At 43.2% G+C, this 21,987-nt stretch overlaps 1 protein-coding gene across 1 annotated transcript in view; it reads left to right on the top strand.

Annotated features, from left to right (window-relative positions):
* The window catches only part of LOC109918901 (centrosome-associated protein 350-like), a 148,180-nt gene that overhangs the window by 80,084 nt on the left and 46,109 nt on the right, over positions 1-21,987 (top strand). The window contains exons 12-18 of the mRNA XM_048613401.1: positions 5,050-5,177; positions 5,864-5,992; positions 7,175-7,254; positions 10,192-10,328; positions 14,168-14,310; positions 18,817-19,004; positions 20,586-20,776. Of these exons, the coding sequence (XP_048469358.1) occupies positions 5,050-5,177; positions 5,864-5,992; positions 7,175-7,254; positions 10,192-10,328; positions 14,168-14,310; positions 18,817-19,004; positions 20,586-20,776 (996 nt within the window). The remainder of the gene's footprint in view (positions 1-5,049; positions 5,178-5,863; positions 5,993-7,174; positions 7,255-10,191; positions 10,329-14,167; positions 14,311-18,816; positions 19,005-20,585; positions 20,777-21,987) is intronic.

Below are 21,987 nucleotides of genomic sequence, written 5' to 3'. Positions count from 1 at the left end.
TTTTCTGAAGAAGGGTCTAGGCCCAAAACGTCAGCTTTCCTGCTCCTCTGATGCTGCTTGGCCTGCTGTGTTCATCCAGTTCTATAACTTGTTATCTCAGATTCTCCAGCATCTGCAGTTCCTACTATCTCTGAAACTTGAGACTGATGGTCAAACAGGACATGCTATACAAAACCATAATACATAGGAGCAGAATTAGGCCATTTGGCTCATCTAGTCTACTCTACCATTCAATTATGGCTGATATGTTTCTCAAAACGATTCTCCTTTCTTCTCCCCGTAACCCTTGATCCCCGTACTAATCAAGAGCCTACCTATCTCTGTCGTAAATACACTCAATGACTTGGATCCCACAGCCCTCTGCAGTCAAGTTCCGCAATATCACCCTGGCTGAAGAAATTCCTCCTCACCTCTGTTCGAAAGGGTTCGTACTCCATTCTGAGATTGTGCTCTGACATCCTACTCTTTCCTACTGGTGGAAACATCTTCTCCACGTCCACTCTATCCAGATGCTGCCTAGGATCTCGAATGAATTCATGTAGTGCATCTTGTATAAAGTACACGCTGCTGCTAGACAGAGAGCGGACACTTGTGATTGTGGTGCCAATCAAGCGGGCTGCTTTGTCCTGGATGGTGTCAAGTTTCTTGAATGTTGTTGGAGCTGCACTCATCCAGGCGAGTGGGGAGTATTCCATCACACTCCTGACTTGTGCCTTGTAGATGATGGTCAGGCTTTGGGGTAGTGAGGAGGTGAATTTCTCACCGCAGTGTTCCTAGCTTCTGACCTGCCGTTGTAGCTATTGTGTTTAGTGGTGAGTCCAGATGAGTTTCTGGTCAATGGTAACCCCCAGGATGTTGAGAGTGGCGGATTCAGTGGTGGTAACACCATTGAATGTCAGGGGATGTTGGTTAGATTGTGTCTTATTGGGGAAGGTCATAGCCTGGCATTTGTGTGACGCGAATGTCACTTGCCACTTGTCAGCCCAAGCCTGGATATTGTCCAGGTCTTACTGCGTTTGAACACGGACTGCTTCAGTATGTGAGGAGCCGCGAATGGTGCTGAACATTGTGCAACCATCGGCGAACATCCCCACTTCTGACTTTCGGACGGAGGGAAGGTCAGGGGTGTAGGGCCTACATAGCTGGCATCACACTGGCGCTGAAACTCGTATGGCACATTACTTGTTTCTGTGGTTGGCAAAATGTCTTGTTGACTCAACAGCAGCAATCTGTTAGCGGAGAAAATAGCTAACAGATTTACTGCGTAGAAGCAGTGTAATAGCGCAAAACTGTTCCCATTTGTGAAAGGATTGAGAACAAGACGGCACAGGTACGGAAGCAAAAGTGATCCAAGAACTTTTTTGATGCAGTGAGTGGTATCAGTTTGGAATATACAGTCTGAGAGTGTTGTGTTTGTGCAGCTCTATTGAGGCTTTTTGAAGAGAATGTGAAGGGTTATCAGTGAAAGATGAAAGTGCAGGTTAAAGGGAGAAGACAGGAGAGGGGAGAGTTGTGCAGACACAATGGCACCCTGTTCTGCACTGCAATAATTCTATGATTCTCCGAAATGATATTCCCAAAATTGCGATGCTGAATTCTTGGAAAGGGTTGTGGCATAGATTGACTTAAATGCTACTTGGGGTGTGAATATATTAAGGTTTAGAAAAATCAGATCTTCATTGCTCAGAACAAAACAAGTGAAGTAATGATAATGAAGGAAGTGTATAAAATTCTGTAACAATGGGACAGGGCAGATAGAAACAGATAGATTTTGTAGGGTCAGCAGTGAGAACCCAAAGAAAGAAGATTAAATGTAAGAGATTAAGAACAGTCAGCAGGAGAATGGAGAAAGTTTTGGGAAGCTGTGGGGTTCACTGAGTTCCTGCGTCAGCCACAAACCCTACCTGAACATTTGAGATGAGCATGAGAGAAGTGAGTTTGAAAGAGGTTTACAACAGGTTAGTTCAGTGAAATGAGGATAGATCGTTTGCACAGAATGCTGAGGAGAGGGAATTAAAACCAACGCTGGCTGATCGGACCTGCTTCCGTGTTACAATTTCTTGGTGTTTTTAAGTATTTGGGACAAAACACAATCTGTTAAGCTCCTTTGGCTGTTTCTGTGGAGTCTCATGCCAGGAAATGGAACAGCTTATTATGGCCGAAAAGCAATGAGATTTACATAAGCCGATTGTGGCATAAAACACTTTGGCAGCTGTGGGGTTTCTGTGCAAGAAATATAAGACATCTGTCACCATTGTACATCTGTACTAAGAGCCATGACAGGCAAGAAATTCTCCTCTCTCAAAATTTCTCCAATGGGCTGATTAGTAGCACCGTCGTTCTTTTCCTGTGAAAATTTGTGAGTTTAAAAAAATGGAGAAATTGTGTCAGCTTCTTACAATCAAGTTAAAATGCCCCAGTTGATGAGCAAACATTCAAAACATAGAAAATAGGAGCAAGACAAGACCATTCAGCCCTTTGGGAGCACGCTTCGCTATTCCATATGATCATGGCTGATCATCCAATTCAGACCCCTGTCCCCACTTTCACCCCACAACCTTTAAGAACTGTAGCTAACTCCTTCCTGAAAACATTCAATGTTTTACTCTCAATCGTTTTCTGTGGCAGAGATTCCAAACATCGGTCCTGCCATCCCAGGAATCAGACTGGTAAACCTGCAATGTAATCTCTCTATGCCAGAACACCCTTCCTCAGATTATAAAACCAAATATTATTCAATTCCTTCTGCTGATAGCTTAATTTGTAAATAACGGTGGATAATGCCAATTTGAATAGTTTGTATCTTGCAGCTGGGCTGAAGTACAGGTCAGATCATGTACATTGTGGAAACTCTGCATCACAATAAGTCTCGCCTATTTCTACTTCTGCTTCCTCCTCCAGGTTTCTGAGACCTCTGTAGTCTTCCAATCCCAGTCTGTTGCTGCCTTGTCCTTAAGCTCTGCAATTTCCTCCCTAAACCTCTCCACATTTCCAGCTCTCTCAGCTTCATGAAACCAGTTGAACCTACCACTTCGACCAAGCCTTGAATCACCTGCCTTTATGTGGATTGGTGTCAAGATTTGTTTTATAACACTTACCTGGCCCCAACAACACTCAAGAAGCTTGACACCATCCAGGACAAAGCAGCTCAATTGATTGGCACTACATCCACAAGCATCCACTCCTTCCACCACCGATACTGAGTGTATACTATCTGCAAGATACACTGCAGAAATTCACCATAGATCCTCAGACAGCACCTTCCAAATCCACAACTACTTCCATCTAGAAGGACAAGGGCAGCAGATATATAGGGAACACCACCACCTTCAAGTTCCCCTCCAAGCCGCTCACCATCCTGACTTGGAAATGTATCACCATTCCTTCACTGTCACTGGGTCAAAATCCTGGAATTCCCTCCCTAATAGCATTGTGGGTCAACCCACAGCAGGAGGACTGTCATGGTTCAAGAAGGCAGCTCACCACCACCTTCTCAAAGGCAAGTAGGGACAGGCAATAAATGCTGGCCAACCAGTGATGCCCACATCCCACAAATGATTTTAAAAAATCCTGTGCTCTGTTAAAGGTGCTACAAAAATGCAAGTTTTTGTTGTTCAGATATGATTGCCTTCCAGGTGAATCATATCACCCTAGTTTGAATCAGGCTCTGGATACAGTCACACACCAGCTCTGACTGAAAATAAAAGTCTGCATTTAGTAAGCAAGGGATACTCCAAATGATTTTAGACCTAATTTGAGTCCTTTTGAAGTGTGATTACTGTTGTGATACAGGAAATGCAACAATCAGTTGTTGGAGATGCAAGATGCTGATTTCTGGACTGGAAAAAAAAGACATAGGAGCAGAAGTAAGCCATTCAGCCCATCAAATCTGCTCTGCTATTAAATGAGATCATAGATGATTTGATAATCTTCTAATCCACTTTCCTACCTTTTTCCCATAACCCTTGATTCCCTTGCCGATTAAAAATTTATCTCCACTGTGAAGGTACTTAATGACCCAGCCTCAACAGCCCGCTGAGGTAAAAGTTCCACAGATTCACTCTCCTCTCTTACAAGAGACTCCTCCTTATCTCTATAATAAATGGGTGGCTGTCTACTTTGAGATTATGCCAGCTGGTCCTAGACTCTCCCACAAGGGGAAACAATATCTCCATATCTACCATGTCAAGCACCCTAAGAATCTTATATGTTTCAACAAGGTCTCCTCTCATTCTTCTAGACTGTACCCTACTTGACTTCTCCTCAAAAGAAAATCCCTCCACACCTGGGATCAACCCAGTGAATCTTCTTTGGACTCCTCCACTCAAATTATATCTTGCCTGACTTCAGGGACTAAACTGTTCACACTATTCCAGCTGTGGTCCCTTGTATAGTTTTTAACAATTCCTCACTATTTTATACTGCATTCCTTTTGAAATATAGGTCAACGTTCTATTTGCCTTCCCTATTACCTGTTGAACTTGGATGCTGGCCTTTTGTGATTCATGCAGTAGGACCCAAAATCCCTGTGTTCTGTAACTTTTTACAGTCTTTCTATATTAAGTCATATTCATCTCCTCTATTCTTTCTGCCAAAGTACATAATCTCATACTTTCCCGCATTATAGTTCATCTGTCGCATTTTGCCCACTCACCTAACCTGTCTTTATCCCCCTGGAGACTCCTTGTGCAATCCTTACCACTCATTGTCCCATCTACTTTTGCGTCATCCACAAATTTGTCGATAATGCATTCACTTCCAAACATTTTTATCCAGAGGGTAATGCGAATGTGGAACTCAATACCACAATGTGAGGGTGAAAGCATAGGTACTATCACAGGAAAGCTGGATAAACATATTCAGGAGAAAGATTGAAAAATATTGTCAATAAAGTTGGAGGAACAGGGTATGAGAATGGTCATGTGGAGCATAAGCACCAACAGAGAACCATGGGGACAAACGGCCTCTTTCTGTCTTGTACTTTTGATTTCAAGAGAAACAACTTTTAATAAAGAATGTCTGTCAACAATTCTCTGTTCTATAACGTAGAACTTCTCAGGAAATGAGTGGAGTGCAAGATGCCAACAATTTGTCCCTGGAATCACTGTGGTCCCCATCCAAGACAACCTGTATCTCAGCCTCAGGAACAAAGCAGACCGACAGAAGGAAGGATTCTGGTAGGAACCATTGGCATTTCTGTTGTTTTAAAAGTTCATTCCTGGGGGATTTAGGCTCTTTGGCTAGGCCAGCCTTTATTGTCCATCCCTAATTGTCCTTGAGGAGGTGGTGGCGAACTTTCTTGGACTGCTGTAGTCATGGAGGAACGCCCACAGTGTTGACTTGAGGAGTTCCAGGAAGTTGGCCCAGAGATACCGAAGGGACTGTAATACATTCCCAAGTCAGGATGGTGTGTGGCTTGAGAGAATTTGCAGGGTTGATGTTCCCAGGCCTCCTTCTCAGTGGTGGAGGTTGCAGGTTTGGAAGGTGCTGTATAAGGATCCTTATAGGTGTCACTGACCACAGTCATCATCCAAATCTGAATCTAAAAGGAATCTTTGACAGTTTTAAGTCAATTTCACAATGGATGAGTTTGGAATTCCCTCCATAAAAATAAATAAAAGTCCAGATCAAAGGCACATCAATCCTCCATGTCAATCTCCTAACCTTTAATCCTGTGGAGAACACCATTACTATTGATGGCAGGATGCCTCCTATTTGGTCAAAAGAGTTGAATTGCGAGTCAAAGGCAACACTCAGCTGTTCAAACCTTGCCAACCTGAAAATGGCAGTGACCGCCTTACCTCTCTGCCTGTTCACTGAGACATTATTTTTGAATCTTATTCCTTGTATTTTTCATTATCAGGCTATCAACATTACTTAAGATGCCAGCCGATTGCAAGTGACTCCCTGGAGATGAGGAAGGATTTCTCACTGACAGGAAAATGTCATTGGAAGAACAGGCAGTTGCACAATCCACAGCGACTGTGCTCAGGTTGTGGAGAAGTTGAACTATCTTTGATTAAAAACCCACTACAGAAAACACTTTTTGTTTTAAGGAAATTCTGGGTTGATATCATATTTATTAAACATTTGCTATACATACTTTAAGGAACCCTTTGAGCCTGCCTCACTATCCAATAACATTATGGCTGATCCGACTTTAACCTCAACTCTACATTCCTAAGTACCCTCAATGATCTCTCATCCCCTTGGTAATCAAGAATCTATCTACCTTTGCCTTACAAATATATAAAGGTTCTGCACTCATTGCCTTTTGAGGAAGTAATTCAGTAGCAATTGGAACCAGGTGGATATTATTGACTATGAGATCCTTGACTGGGGTTTTTAACCATGGGGAAACAAGGAGCCCTGGCTACAAGTTACAAACAGGTGATTCAGAATCTCCTCACTTCAGGGATTGACTCCGAGCTGGCTGTCCACAGTCTACTGTGCACAAGTAAATAAAGGGCAACTTAGTGATGAGATACTGGCCTTGGTGCAGTTATTTCAAATTCCAAAGACAACACCCTGAGGGAAAAATGTTTCCTCTGTCTTCAATGGGCGACCCTTTAATTTTAAACTTTTGATTATAAATTGCACTTTCAGAAAAGAAGGAAGAACAAAGTCCTTTTCCACTATGGATAAATATTTCACCCAGCTCCCTCTCCTTTCTGAAGAAGTCTAGATTTCCATTTTTACCAACCGGGCCTTTATGCTATCATTAATAATCTGCACAAGGACGTTGTCTGATAGGGAGTGATTTGGAATAGTGACCTGATTGGAAAACAAAATTGCCTCTCCAACACAGACACACTGTGACCTCTTCAAAGACCCGCTGCGCTATTTTCAAAGAAGAGTAGAGATGGATTATCCTCGATGAACTGATTTATTGAATATTTATCCTTCATTCAACATCACTGTAAACAGATTATCTGAACATTATCACTTTGCTCTTTGCGGGAGCTTGCTGTGCACAATTTAGTTGCCACATCTCCTGTTATTAGAGCCGTGACCATAAAAAATGACAAACAGCACTGGCTGTAAAGTGCTGTGTAAGTCTTGGGTTGTCATAAATGTCATAAATGCTGCATAAGTGCAAGTCTTTTTTTCGTACTGAGTTTTAATCTTCATAAATGGCATCACCTTGATAATTTTTTTGTATCTTATTTAACAGCTATAGTTGAAGAGAACTATAACCTTGTGAGCATACAGTTTCCGAGAAGCCCTGGTCTCTCCTCAGCACTGGATAAAAGGGTAAGAACGTACAGAAACATTTGGTCATGTTTACAGTACAGCTGGGAAATGCAGAGTAGTCTTTGCCCAGTTTCTCTCTTTAACACTCCCCCTCTCTGCCTATTATGGGAATGATCATAAGGTCTTTCTTGAGCATCCATCTTCTTTGTTAACGTGTCCCTCAACAGCAAGATCCACCCAAGTGTCACACTGTACTTCTTGTGGTACAGTGGTAGTATCCCTACGTCTGGGTACAAGTCACACTTGTTTCACTGGTGTGTAATAACATCTCTGGGCATGTTGATTAGAAAATCAATTTCCAAACTGTAGCCTTTACTTTTCTAATGGAATGCTGAGTTTCTCAAGGGTACAAAACTGTTGGCCCCACAATACCAGCTTGAACCAGGGATATCGATGCATCCCTGATGATGTTTTCATTTTAGCTTGTGACAATGGTATCTACAAACCTGTTAATCGCCTTTAATCCGAATCTATCAGTGTACATCATTGATCGTTCAAAGAAAACAAAAAATCTGCCAGAGAAAGTGGTGGATGCAGGTACAGTTACAATGTTTAAAAGGCGTTTGGGTAAGTTCATGAAAAGGAAAGGTTTGGAGGGATATTGGCCAAGCGCAGGGAGATTGCACTAGTTTCGTTTGGGAACATTTTCGGCTTGGACTGGTTGGACGAAGGTTCTATTCCCATGCTGTATCACTTTATAACTGCAGATACTGAAGATCTGAAACAGAAACAGAAATTACTGGAGACACTCAGCAGGTTGGGGGCGGCACGGTGGCTCAGTGGTTAGCACTGCTGCCTCACAGAATCAGGGACCTAGGTTCGATTCCACCCTCGGCCGACTGTCTGTGTGAAGTTTGCATATTCTCCCCATGTCTGTGTGGGTTTCCTCCAGGTGCTCCAGTTTCCTCCCACAGTCCAAAGGCTAGGTGGATTGGCCATGCTAAATTGCCCATAGTGTTCAGGGATGTGTAGATTAGGTGGGTTATAGGGGGATGGGTCTGGGTGGAATGCTCCACAGGTCAGTGTGGACTTTTTGGGCCAAAGGGTCTGTTTCCACACTGTAGGCATTCTATGATCTATGATCTATGGTCTGTTGTTTCTGTGAAGATAAGGTGGTCACTTGGACCTGAAACATTAACTCTGTTTCCTTCTCCACAGATGCTTCCAGACCTGTTGAGTTTCTCCAGCAATTTCTGTTTCTATCACTGATCAGTCATTTAGTCTCTGGCATTCTTACCTTTCCCATCTAATGTTACTTGTGGAAAATATGTCAACTTCCTGTAAAAATGTCAGCTCTGATTTTCCTGTAATGAAACCTCTCACAGCAATGTTCTGTTTGTTCATTAGACTCTGACTCATTAGATTAGCTGATAAAGGGAGATAGTGAGGGTAATGGGGCATCTGGGACCTTTGTGAATGACAGGATCAACAGTTTATCTCCTTCACTGGCCTGATTAAAAGAGTGAAACAGACGAAGAACTGAGAATAAGAATGAATTTAACTTTGGGACAGATACAGAAAGAACAAAGAGACAGAAAACAAGGTTGGATTGAGAGAAGGAGGCACAAAGAAGGTGGAAAGGAAAAGGAAGTATAAAATTAAAAATTATAACTTATTGTGTTCTGAACAGCACACCTTGCAGTGCAGCTTGGTGAGCATTTGTAATTAACAGGGTATCTGTCCTCACCAAAGGTTGTGTTGGATGACATTTATTGAGCAAATTTATTGGATCACATTTATTAAGCAAACTTTGGACCATCATCATTCGATGTTAAAAGCTAAACATTCACCCAATGCATAACTGTAGAGAAAATGAGTGTTAACAGTCAGGGGATTCACTTTCCTTCAATGTATTTTCCCCACCTTGATTCCTTTCTCTTCATGTTTGATGGCCATCATAGAGTCATACAGCACTGAAACAGACCCTTCAGTCCAACCTGTCCATGCTGACCTAGTTTCCCAAACTAAGCTAGTCCCACTGTCCTGTGCTTGGCCCATATCCCTCTAAACTTTTCCTATTCATATACCTGTCCAAACATGTTTTAAATGTTGTGACTGTATCAGCGTCCGCCGCTTCCTCTGGCAGTTCATTCCATATACGAACTGCACTCTGTGTGGAAAAAGTTGCCCCTCAGGTCCCTTTTAAATGTTTCTCCTCTCACCTTAAAAATATGCCCCCTAGGGGAAAAGACCAATGCTATTCACCTTATCTGTGCCCCTTATAATTTTATAAGTCTATATAAGGTCACCCCTCAACCTCCTAAGCTCCAGTGAGAGAAGTCCAGCCTATCCAGCCTCTCCTTAAAACTCAAAGCCTCCAGTCCCAGCAACATCTTGGTAAATCTTTTCTGAACCCTCTCCAATTTAATAACATCCTTCCTACAGCAGGCCAACGAGAATTATAAGCAGTACTGCAAAAGTGGCCTCACCAACATCCTCCAACATTACGTCTCAATTCCTATACTCAATGGTGTGAGCAATGAAGGTGAGTGTGCGAAACGTCTTCACAACCACCCTGTCTACCTGTCACAGATCTTTCAAAGAACTATGTACCTGAACACCTAGGTCTGTCTGTTCGACAACACTCCAGAGCCCGATCACTAGTTGTATAAGTCCTGCCCTTGATTATTTTTCCAAAATGCAATACCTCACATTTATCCAAATTAAACTCCATCTGCCACTGCTCAGCCCAATTGATCAAGATCTCTTTGTAATGTTAGATAACCGTTAACAGTGTCGACTATACAACCAATTTTGGTGTCAGCCGCAAACTTGCTTGCCATGCCTTCTATATTCTCATCTACGGCTTGGTGTCAATTTTTGTCTGACGGTGCATCTTATGAAGTACCTTTGCGTTGTGCTATGTGAATGCAAGTTATGGTTGTTTTCACCATATTCAATTGAATGGTACTGAAGGTATGAGTTTTCTTTGTTCAGTCTTCAGACAGGTCCGAACTCTCAACCAGCTCCAGGAAAACCACCACAAAGGATTTGGGAAAGGGAAAGGAAGACCTTATGACCCAGAGATTGTCTGAAATGATGAAGGAACTCCAAGAGGAGTCTGACCAATTAAGGTGGGGCAAGGGTCTCTGTTTGAAGCAGAAGCTCAATACTCACAGAATTGTGTCCCATTTCTCTTTTAAAAATTGCAGGAAGACATGATCCAAGGGCAAGATTTCACCGAGGCCAAAATGAACAGGGGATGATATTAGGCACAGGATGGGAGATTTGAACATGACAGAGAGCCACAAGGCTTGAGAAGTAGATGAGGTTCCATGCTTTTGAGGCCCTGGGAAATGGTACAATAGTGTTAGCTGGGGAGCAGATTTCACTGAAATTACCTTTGGGAAAGTGATGGGATCAGGTGTGAAACACAAGTTTAGCTGATACTTCTCCTGATCGTATGTGATAAGTATTAAAATTATACTCTGGGGTATCAGCTTAGTAACTCCCAAGTTTAACACTGAAGTGGTTGTGGGAATCAGCAGACCCTGCAAGATCCCAGACACCTCTCCAATACTACAGTTGGACAAAGAGGAAGAGCAAGTTGTGGCACAATAAAATGCCACTGGATTCAAAATCCAGAGACCCAGACTAATGTTCTGGGCGCATGGGTTTGAATCCCACCGTTGCAAGATGGTGAAATTTGAATTCAATTTTAAAAAATCTACTCTAATGGCAACTATATAACCATTGTTAACTGTTGTAAATATCCATCTGTCTGGAGCTGTCTGGCATTTGAAAGGATGTCCTCAGTGATCAAAGAGACTGTGACCTTACAGATTTCACAAACCATCAAAACAGCCCCCCTGCACCTTCCCAGTGAGGCTGTTGTTTGAGAAAGTCATGTATTTCAATGAGATTGCCTCTTATCCTTCTTAACTGTAGAGATCTGGATCTTTTGGTCAAACAGGGATGGATGTGTAACAGAGGACTTGGCGTCACAATCTTGATGAAGGAGTCGATTCACTTCTTCACAGAAGGCACAGGGTGTTTGGTTCACCAGTTGTAAAGTCTTTTAGTTACTAGTTAAAGGCAACAGCTTACAGCAACTGGTGAGAGGAAATAACCCACTGCCTTCAGATTTTAACTACTTCATAGCAGAGAGACTGAGAGATAGAACCTGCTTCTTTTTGAGCAGTCCAGAGGCTTCTCTTCCTCCATCATAAACAGTCAAGTTGTTCGCCTTGGTTCACCAGGAGCCAATCAGAAAGCTTTGCCAGGCTGATGATTTCTGGCATCCATGACTGCGCACAAACCCATCAGCAATCTGTTGCTGGATGAATCTCGCTCTGCATACGGACCCTGTTGCTGTGGTGTCTCATCTCTCCTCTCCTCCCTGAGTACAAAGCAGCAGAGTAAATGCAACTCACAGTACGTCCCAGCAAAAATTGCAAAACTGCAGCAACTGCTTCCCTAGTCCTTAGTTTTGAAACTGTCCTTTTCCTATTTCAATCCACAATCAAAGATACAGAGAAATAAAAAGATACAGTCTTTACAAGGTAAATACTTGAAACACCATCACATACATGGCTACAAACAAGTGCTGGGAAATTAAAGTGCTTGTTGGTTGGCATTGACACAGTGGGCTGAAGGACCGTAAAAGATTGGTCTATTCTACGCAATATCTCGTCACAGTGTAACACTCTCATCTCATATTTCATCTCATCTTCCCACATAAATTCCATGTAATTATTTCCTGCAACTAGGAAAGAGTGGAGGAGATCAAAACTCTTGGAAAAGTGTACTTCATGTGCAGGGGGTGGGCTAGGACATGTCATCTGTGCCTTGTTGTTCTCCTAGTTTTATATGATTTATTTCAGCATCTTTGCAATCTATTTGTCCCAACACTTCTGTCACCTTGAGGGCACTGGAAAGGGACCTTCACACCATCCATCTGTTTGTCATTTCTTCAAAGGAGCTGTTTTTCACTTTAAGATGAAGTGAGCTTCCTTTTGTCCTGAAATGCTGAATGTGAATCACTATTAGCCATGCAGAGATGGTAGAATTTAAATCATCACAAGGGGGGTTCCATCAAAACCATAGACAATCCAAAGGTCAGAATTGGGGATGTTCAGCACTATTCACTCGTCAGATATTGAAGCAGCAGTGTTCAAATGCAACATGAGCTGGACAAAACCAGGTTTGAACTGATAAGTGCCAAGTAACATTCAGGCCACACAAATGCCAGGCAATGACTATCTCCAACAAAAGAGAACCTAACCATCATCCCTTCACATTCAGTGGCATTGCCAACACTGAAACCCTCTACCATAAACATCCTGGGGGTTGCCATTGACCAGAAACTGAACTGGACTAGCCATATGAATGCAGCAACTATGAGATCAGGTCAGAAGCTAGGAATCCTGCAATGAGTAACTCATCTCTTGACTCCTCAGGCACAAATCAGGAGTGTGCTGGAATATTCTCCACTTCGCCTGTATGAGTGCAATTCCAACAAGTGTCTAGGAGTTTTGACACCATCCAACACAAAACAGCCCACTTCATTAGCACATCCACTAACTCAATCCACCACTGGCTCTCAGTAGCAGCAGTGTGTACTATCTAAAAGATATATTGTAGAAATTCACCAAGGCAACTTAGACAGTACCTTCCAAACCACGACTACTGCCATCTAGAAAGACAAAGGAACCAGACACATAGGACCACCAGCACTTGCAAGTTCCACTCCAAGTCTCACACTGTCCTGATTTGGAAATATATCACTGTTCCTTCAGTTTCACTGGGTCAAAGTCCTGGAACTCTCGCCTTAATGGTATTGTGGATTTACATACACCAAATAGACTGCAGTGGTTCAAGAATTAAGCTCACAACCACCTTCTCAAGGACAACTTGGAATGGGTAATAAATACTGACCCAGCCAGTAATGCCCGTATCACATGAACGAATAAAAATATTCAACAAAAGAACACCATGATCTCCAAAAATGAGAAAAACAAAGTGTAGAGCTGGATGAACACAGCAGGCCAAGCAGCATCAGAGGAGCAGGAAGGCTGACATTTCGGGCCTAGACCTTTCTTCAGATCACTGACTATGATCTCCAGATCACTGCATCTATCTGCCAGGTTCCCAGGACTTGATTCCTTGACTCTTTCCCCTCAAAACTATTTTTTTCATTCATTCATGCCCAGGACTTGAGCATCACTGGTTGGCCAGCATTTATTGCCTGTCTCCAGCTGCCCTTGAACTGAGTGGCTTACCCGGCCATTTCAGAGGGTGGTTGAGAGTAAAACATATTGCTACGGGTCTGGAGTCACATGTAGGCCAGACCACATAACGATGGCAGATTTCTGTCTCTGAAAGTCATTAGTGAGACAGATGGGTTTTTCCAAAAATTGGCAATGATTTCATGGTCATCCATGAAATACATATCATGTGTTTCATTTTTCGTTCAAGGGATGTGGGTGTGACTGGCACGTATTGCCCTGGAAAAGATGATGGTGAACCGTTTCCTTGATTAGCTGCATTCTTTATTGTATACTGTTGGCCAGTCATCATATTGTGACCTTCCTGTCACTAGTTCTAAATTTGCCTTGCAGCACTTTGATCTTTATCCCTGCATTATGGATTTGAGTATTGATCTGAAGATACTGTTTCAGCACCCTTTACTGTCAGTTCCCTAGAAGCTTGAAAACCCCAATCTTCTCTTGCATTTCCTCACCCCTGCCACCCAAGATCAACTGTGTGACTCTTCTGTCTCACTTCTTCAGTATTTGAATAGTATTGTGTGTTGGGAGTGTACTGGAGTTACTGTGACATGTGCTGGAGAATAGCAGAACTGTATCATAAGGGCTGGGACTTTTCAGAAGAAGTGTGTCATGAATTAAGAAATAACTATCTGACGTTTTCTTTATCCCTTCCTACTGCTCCTTCTCCATGATTTCCACTGTAGGGCACACAGTTCTCTGAAAGAAAACTCTTCATCAGAGCTGAAGGGGTCCCCTACAATGACCCCAGTGATAATTGGGACCACCAACCATCTGAGGAGCAACACAAAGAGGAGAGCAGATGTAGAGATTTCACTGGATGGGAAAGGTACAGATTATGGTCAAGTTACCTAAAATTTGTTTCTCCCTTCTCAATGTCCTGTGTGCTCTGTTCTGTATTAGTGCTTTGAAAAGTGTCATGTTGTAAATTTTATTCACCGGTAGTTACATAGAGTAGTACGAGCAGAGGGAATCTGATTTCAGAATGAAACAACCTCTTGGCCTTAAAGCAATTCCACATTTGTGCTTAACAACAATAAGACATCATCTTCTGAAATCACAGGATGTATCATCTTTTGGAAATGAAATGCCTACATTCAACTAACCCCCATAATGTAAGCTATACCTGTGGCTAGCTTGAGCCTGTCAGGATGATTCCAAATATTTGGCTGGTTGCTTTTGCAGTGTTTTTCCTTTGATGCATGAAGTAATGAGGTAGGCAGACAGAGAGAGATCAGCTGAGGTGAGACTATCAGCCACTGAAACATAGGTTGAAAGTTTGTTTCTCAGCAGTATCTTGAAAGCTTTCTTTTAACAAGAAACATGCCCCTGATACAGTGGCTTGTCAAATATAACCTCACACCAATTGATTGGCACGTCACGTACTTGACACGACCCCCCCATGGGGACCCTGCAACTTTCAGGACTCAGTATCAAGTTAATTAATGTTGGAGTCTGAACACCTTCTTAGGAAGCATTTCTACACACAAAAGGTGGTAGATATTTGTGGAACTCTGTTCCACAAATGGCAGTTGATGCAGGATCAGTTGCTCATTTTAAATCTGAATTAGGTAAACATTTGTAAAGCAAAGATATTAAGGGATATGGACCAAAGAAAGGTATATGATCTCATTGATAACACAGTGTGGAGCTGGAGGAACACAGCAGGCCAGGTAGCATCAGAGGAGCAGGAAAGTCGACGTTTTGGGTTAGGACCCTTCTTCAGATCTCATTGAATGTTGGAACAGACTCAAGGGGCTGAATGCCAACTCCTGTTCCTATGTTCCAAGATAGGTCTTCCCTGTCCACTCCATCTTCCCAAGCAGAGAGGTCAGTTACCCAGGGGCACAGATTTAAGGTGGTTGGTAGAAGTATTAGAAGGGATCTGAGGGAAAATCTTTTCACTCTAAGTGTCTGCCCAGTTTAGTGGTTGAGAAGAATTGCTCAACTCATTTGAAAGGAACCTGGAACTGCCCCTGAAGAGTTGAAAGCTGCAAGGTTACAGTTCAGGTGCTGGCAGGTGGGATTAGAATGGGCGGCCCGTTGATTCAGCTTGAGTGGGCTGAATGGCCTCTTTCTGTAAATTTTCTATGGAAAGTGAGGAAGCATTGGAACCATGTGGTTCAAGGACAGGACTGCAAGTGGACAAGGTTCCTAAACCTCTACCCCCAGTTCTCCAATGGCCCTGACACTACCACCAGAGCGGTTTCCTCCACAACCACTTTCCTTATGCCTCAGCAACCATACCTTTCTCGGTGGTTTCTCCGAGGGTGTGGGGCCCGCTGTTTCAATGGACCAGCAGTCCAGGTGATCATTCACCTTCCTCCATTGGTCATGCAACAGAATATTCTGGTAACTCGCAGTCGGTCCAGCTACATTGCTGTGGAGAGTAACAGCACCAAAGCCTTCAGGCCTGATTCCAATATAAAATGGGGAGGCGATGGCCTAGTGGTATTGTCGCTGGACTGTTAATCCAGAGACCCCTCGATAATGATATGGGGACCTAGGTTCAAATCCCACCACGGTAGATGGTGGAATCTGAATTCAATAAATACCTGGAATTAGGAATCTAATGGATGATCGTGAATCCATTGCCGATTGTCGGGAAAAACCTATCTGGTTCACTAATGTCCTTTAGGGAAGGAAACTGCCATCCTTACCTGGTCTGGCCTACACGTGACTCCAGGCCCACAGCAATGTGGTTGACTCTGAACTGCCCTCTGGGCAATTAGGGATGGGCAATAAATGGTGCCTAGTCAGCAACGCCCTTATCCCATGAATGAATAATGGAAAACACTACAGATGCTGGAGATCTGAAACAAAAACAGAAAAATAGCTGGAGAAACTTCAGCATTTGTGGGAAGGGAGAGAGTTAATGTTTTGAGTCCAGTAACCTTTCTTCACAACTGATTGCAGCTAGGAAAAGATGGTGTTAATGCTGAAGACAGGGGGTGGGGTGCAGGGAGAAGGAGTGAGAGGAGAGGCAAAGATAGGGCCGAGAGAGAGAGAGAGAGAGAGAGAAAGAGAGAATGACAGTTAGAGAGACAAAGGCATGGATAATGGTGAGCCAGGGAGAAAGAAAATCCAACAATAGGGACCATAAGTAGGTGAAAATGTGTTGGTAGTGCTGTAAGCAGCCCATTCATGACAGAGCCTGGTATGTGGGTGTGGTTAAAGGATATAGAAGAAGGTGTTCGGGTTCTGGTTGGATAGCTTTCTTCTGATGTCTGTTGAAATAAAGCTGCCTGGTGTCTGTCTCAGAGATCCAATCTCCACAGATGCTGCCAGACCTGCTGAGCATTCGCAGCATTTTCCGTTTTTATTTCAGATTCCCAGTGTCTGCAATATCCCGCGTTATCCTTAACAGGCTGCCTCCCCCAACATTATGACTTTGCCTTTGTTAGCAAAAATCTCAACTTTTGTAAGCTTGTGATTTTCTCCTCTTTCTTTAAGAAATCATTTATTAAGCGCCCACGATGATTACACTTTGGAAGATCTTCATTCTGCCCACCCATAATTCCATCGGGAGAATGTCCATCTGATCACTAGATGGACTTAATTCATTTTGTATTCCTACGCTCAGTTTTTCATCTTGCAGGGTAACAATTCCTCTTTAGTTTTCTCTCCTTCTCCTTCTGGTGGAGACCTCCTGCACTATCAGGAATGAGCAGGATCACCAGTCAATAATCCCCACGCTCTTGCGTAGGCATTTCTAGAAAGTCTGTTCAATGAAAACAAAGAACTGTGGATCCTGGAAGTCTGATACAAAAACAGAAGTTGCTGGAGAAACTCAGCCGGTCTGGCAGCATCTGTGGGAAGAGAGAAACAGTTAAATGTTTCAAATTCAGTGACACTTAGTCTCATGTTCTGAGTTCTGGTGAAGAGTTGCTGGACTTGAAACATTAACTTTCTGTTTTCTCCTCACAGATGCTGCCAAACCTGCTGAATTGTTCCAGCAATTTCTGTTTTTGTTCCTGTAGTTCACCTGCCATCATACTGGATGTCACAATGATATTGGAGTTTTTGACAAAGCGCAGTGATCAATTTCTATCAATCAATCTAGGACAGACCCTGACGTGAGGTGAAGATTTCACTGCCACACAAACCACCCCCCAACCCCCTCCCTCCCCCGGCTCCCCCGTCGGTCCCAGTGGGGAGAGTTTTGGGAGTAATTCCTCCCAAGTCACTTGTCACTGGCCACATGTCAATGGAGATTTACAAAAGTGTTACAGGGCATTTGGCAAATTGTGCCTGCACCATCTCCCATGTCATGTCACAAGCTGCTCACCACAGAGGTTCCCAAAATATATTCAAGTGCATGAAATAGGAGCAGTGTTGGACTATTCAGCCCCTACAAGTCTGCTTGTCCATTCAATAACATCATGGCTGATCTATTTGTGTTTCAAATTATGCATTCCCATATGCCTCCCTCAATAACCCCTGATGCCCAAGATACTATTACTCAAGGAACCCATCTAGTTTGCATCTGAATGAATCAATATTAACTGACCCCACCAACTTCCCGGGTAGCCTGCTTCATAGATTCTATGCATGCTGGCTGAAATAATATTTCTGTTTATTAGTTTTGAATTTACCTTCTTTCAAACATAGTCCACATCTTCTGCTTCTATTGTTCTGGACAAGGAGATCCTGGAAGCTTTTAGAGTCCATACTCAGTAAAAGCAACAAGTCTTTTGGTAACATTATGTTTGACTTTCAGAGACAAGAGCACGATTAAGTAAAGCCAGCAATTTTCAATATTTTTCTTCTGCTTATGGATTGCCGTAATATATTCTGAAATTCTCAGAGCCGCAATCCTCTGTCCCTCCTCCCTAGGACCTTTGTCTATATTACAAACCAAGGTTTAAAAATACAACTAAAACAATGCAAAATTAAACTACAATGTTGAAAACTGTCTACTTATAATGGTACTGATTGTCTCATTTTAGTTTTTTGAAACAAAATGTTTATCCTGTATTTGCTGCATTTTTCAAATTGATCTGTAAATTGTGCAGACCCCTTTAGGGATGCTTTAGGCTCTGGGGAGCCCTGGTTGAAAACCACAGGGCTGTGCATGATCCCAGTTGATTCAAATGACCACCAACCACCACCCCATCACTTGTAATGATTGGTGTATAGAATCATTCGAAACTATATGTTTCCTCCTTTCTAAGAGGCAGTTGGGAGGCTCCAGTTTATCCAGGTTCGTCTCTCTCCCAAGTGTCTGCAAGTTGCTTCTGATCAATATGGTTGGAAACCAATTCTTGACAATAGCAGATCCTGATAGACAGGTCTGTCATTATTAGATTGACTAAAACCATTCTTTACATTGTAGAATCGGTCTTGGGGAGTACCCACCCATCACTCACTGATGGAATGTTGGTGAAAGATATATCGGTGGAACAGTCCTTTTGGTCCCTGCTACCTTCTGAGAGTCATTGGAGACGGACGCTGGAAAGTAAAAAGAAGTCACAGTCTGGTGATGAAATTGCACGGAATGTAACAGATGATGCTTTTGGAAAGGTAATTCCAACATAGGAAATAGGAGCAGGATTAGGCCATTCAGCCCTCAAGTCTGCCTCATCTTTACTCCAGTTATCCTCCTAGAGGAGGCATTGGCCTAGTGGTATTATCACTGGACTGTTAATCCACAGACCTAGATAATGTCCTGGGGACCCGTGTTTGAATCCTGTCACAGCAAATGGTGGAATTCAGATTCAATAAAAATTTGGAATCGAGAGTCTAATGATGACCATGAATCCATTGTTGATTGTTGAGGAAGAACCCATCTGGTTCACTTAATGCCCTTTCGGGGAACGAAACTGCTATCCTTACCTGGTCTGGCTTATAAGTAACTCCAGACCCACAGCATTGACTCTTACCTTCCCTGTGGGCAATTGGGGGTGAGCAATAAATGCATAGCCAGTGATGCCCTCATCCCATGAATGAATTTTTTTTTAAATCGTCCACTTCCCTCGATATCCAGAAATCAATCAACTTTTGTCATGAACTTACTTAATTTTAGTGACTAAGCTTTCAAAGCCCGCTGGGGTAGTATATTCCAAAGATTAACTGTTCTCTGAGTGAAGAAATTCCTCCTCATCTCAACCCTGAATGGCCTACATCTAATGCTGAGACTATATCCCCAGTTCTCGAATCGCTACAGTGCAGAAAGAGGCCATTCGGCCCATTGGGTCTGTACTAATCCTCCGAAGAGCACCCCACACAGACCTACCCCATCCCTATAACCCTACATAAACCAGGACTAATTCACCTAGCCTGCACAACCCTGGACACAATGGGGCAATTTACCATGGCCGATCGACCTAACCTGCATGCTTTTGGACAGTGGGAGGAAACTGGAGCACCCTGAGGAAACCCACGCAGATATGGGAGAATATACAAACACCACACAGACAGTCACCTGAGACTGGAATCAAATCTGGGTGCCTGGCACTGTAAGGCAGCAGTACTAAACATTGAGCGCCAAGCCACCTGTTATAGACCCCACTCACCCCACCATTCTGAGGTCCTATTTACATCTGCCCTGCCGTGCCCTGGAAATCTTTTGTATGCTTCAATGAGATCACCTCTCAGAATTACAGAATTGTTATGGCGCAGAAAGAGGCCATTCAGCCCATCGTGCCTGTATTGTCTTATTTAATGAGCATCATTCGTGAGTGCCAATCTCCTGCTTTCCTTCAATAACCTTGTACATTATTTTTTATGAAAATAGTCATCCAATAACCTTTTGAAAGTCTCAATTGAACCTGCCTCCAACACATTTCCAGGCAGTGCATTCCATTATAAATTAACTCCAGGAGAATGCAGACCCTTATTTCTTCAATCTCTCCTCAGAAAGTGGAGTAGAATTATATTGCCTTTTCATTCGGACATCACGAGATGTCAAAATTGTCTAAGGGCCTTGGGTTGTTCCACTCATAAAGGTGCTATATAAATTCAAATTGTTGTTGTCCTTTGAAAGGTAATATTGCCATCCGCTGGCATAAGTGAGAATATTGGAATGCTGGTTACCACAATGCCTGTTGACTTTGTTGGGATGGAGCTGTTTGGGAAGATGAAGATGTTGTTATTCATTTCCAGTGGCAGGAATCAGGCACGTCTATCTTTGGCAGCCCAGACGCTTTCAGCCGGTTTACGCTTGAGATGGCTCAGCAGTACCTCAAGGAAGAGGAACTTCGAGCCAGACACCAAGCAGCTCTATTTCGACTAAGGGAGAGAGCACTGAGGGAGAAAACCAAGGCTGAGCTGGCCTGGCTGGAGCATCAGAAAACGTGAGCCCCCACCTTTTAAAGTTAACTTCAACATTTGGTGAAATCTTGGGTCATGCAGAGGTGGGAAGTTTTAAAAAAATTATTTATTCTTTCATGGGAAATGAAATTCTCTTGCCAGGCCAGCAACTGTGACACCATCATTGGCCAATGTTGACCAGTGTCTTTGAACTGAGTGGCATGCTCGGCCATTTCACAGAGTCAACTACATTGCTAGGGGTCTGGAGTCACATGTGGAAGGGACAGCCTTGTGGTATTATCACTGGATTGCTAATCCAGAGACCTAGGTAATACTCTGGGCAACACAGTGTGGAGCTGGAGGAACACAGCAGGCCAGGCAGCATCAGAGGAGTAGGAAAGTTGATGTTTTGGGTCGGGATCCTCCTTCAGATTTCCTGCTCCTGCAATGCTGCCTGGCCTGCTGTGCTCCTCCAGCTCCACACTGTGTTATCTCTGACTCCAGCATCGGCAGTTCTTACTATCTCTAATACTCTGGGCACCTGTGTTTGAATCCCATCATACCCAATGGTGGAATTTGCATTCAATAAACATCTGGAAATCAGAATCTAATAATGAGCATGAATCCATTGCTGATTGTCAGGGGGGAAAACCCATCTAGTTCACTAATGTCTTTTAGGGAAGGAAGCTGCCATCCTTACCTGGTCTGGCCTACATGTGACTCCAGACCCACAGCAACGTGGTTGACAACAGCTGTCTGGGATGGGCAGACATAAATGCTGGCTTAGCTAGGGACAGTCTCATTCCATGAATGAATATATCTATATATGTGTGTGTGTGTATAAATGGAGGCTGAACCGGATAAGGACAGCAAATATTCTTCCCTGTAACACTAACGAACCAGGTAGCTTTTTGACAACGTGGATTCCATACTCACAGAAATACGGTTGAAAAAATAGGCAAAAAGCTAACAACACCGCTACAGGTCAAACGTGCATGTGTAAAAGAGAGAACGTGCTTACTTCTCACAGTCCCCTTGATTTCCTTTTGACAAGATCCAAGTGCTGTTCATCACAGAGCAATCAAAGGTCTTTCGAGTAGCTTTCAGATTCAGCTGGCAAACAGGAACCCTGATATTTGGAACTTGCAGACTTCACAAATAACAAAAACAAAGTTGCTGGAAAAGCTCAGCAGGTCTGGCAGCACCTGTGAAGGAAAAAACAGAGTTAACATTTCGGGTCCAGTGACCCTTCCTC

This window comes from Rhincodon typus, chromosome 28 (assembly GCF_021869965.1).
Source record: "Rhincodon typus isolate 14 chromosome 28, sRhiTyp1.1, whole genome shotgun sequence".
NCBI lineage: Eukaryota > Metazoa > Chordata > Chondrichthyes > Orectolobiformes > Rhincodontidae > Rhincodon > Rhincodon typus.
Note: the sequence above shows the minus strand (reverse complement) of the source record. Positions and strands in the feature narration are given on the sequence as shown.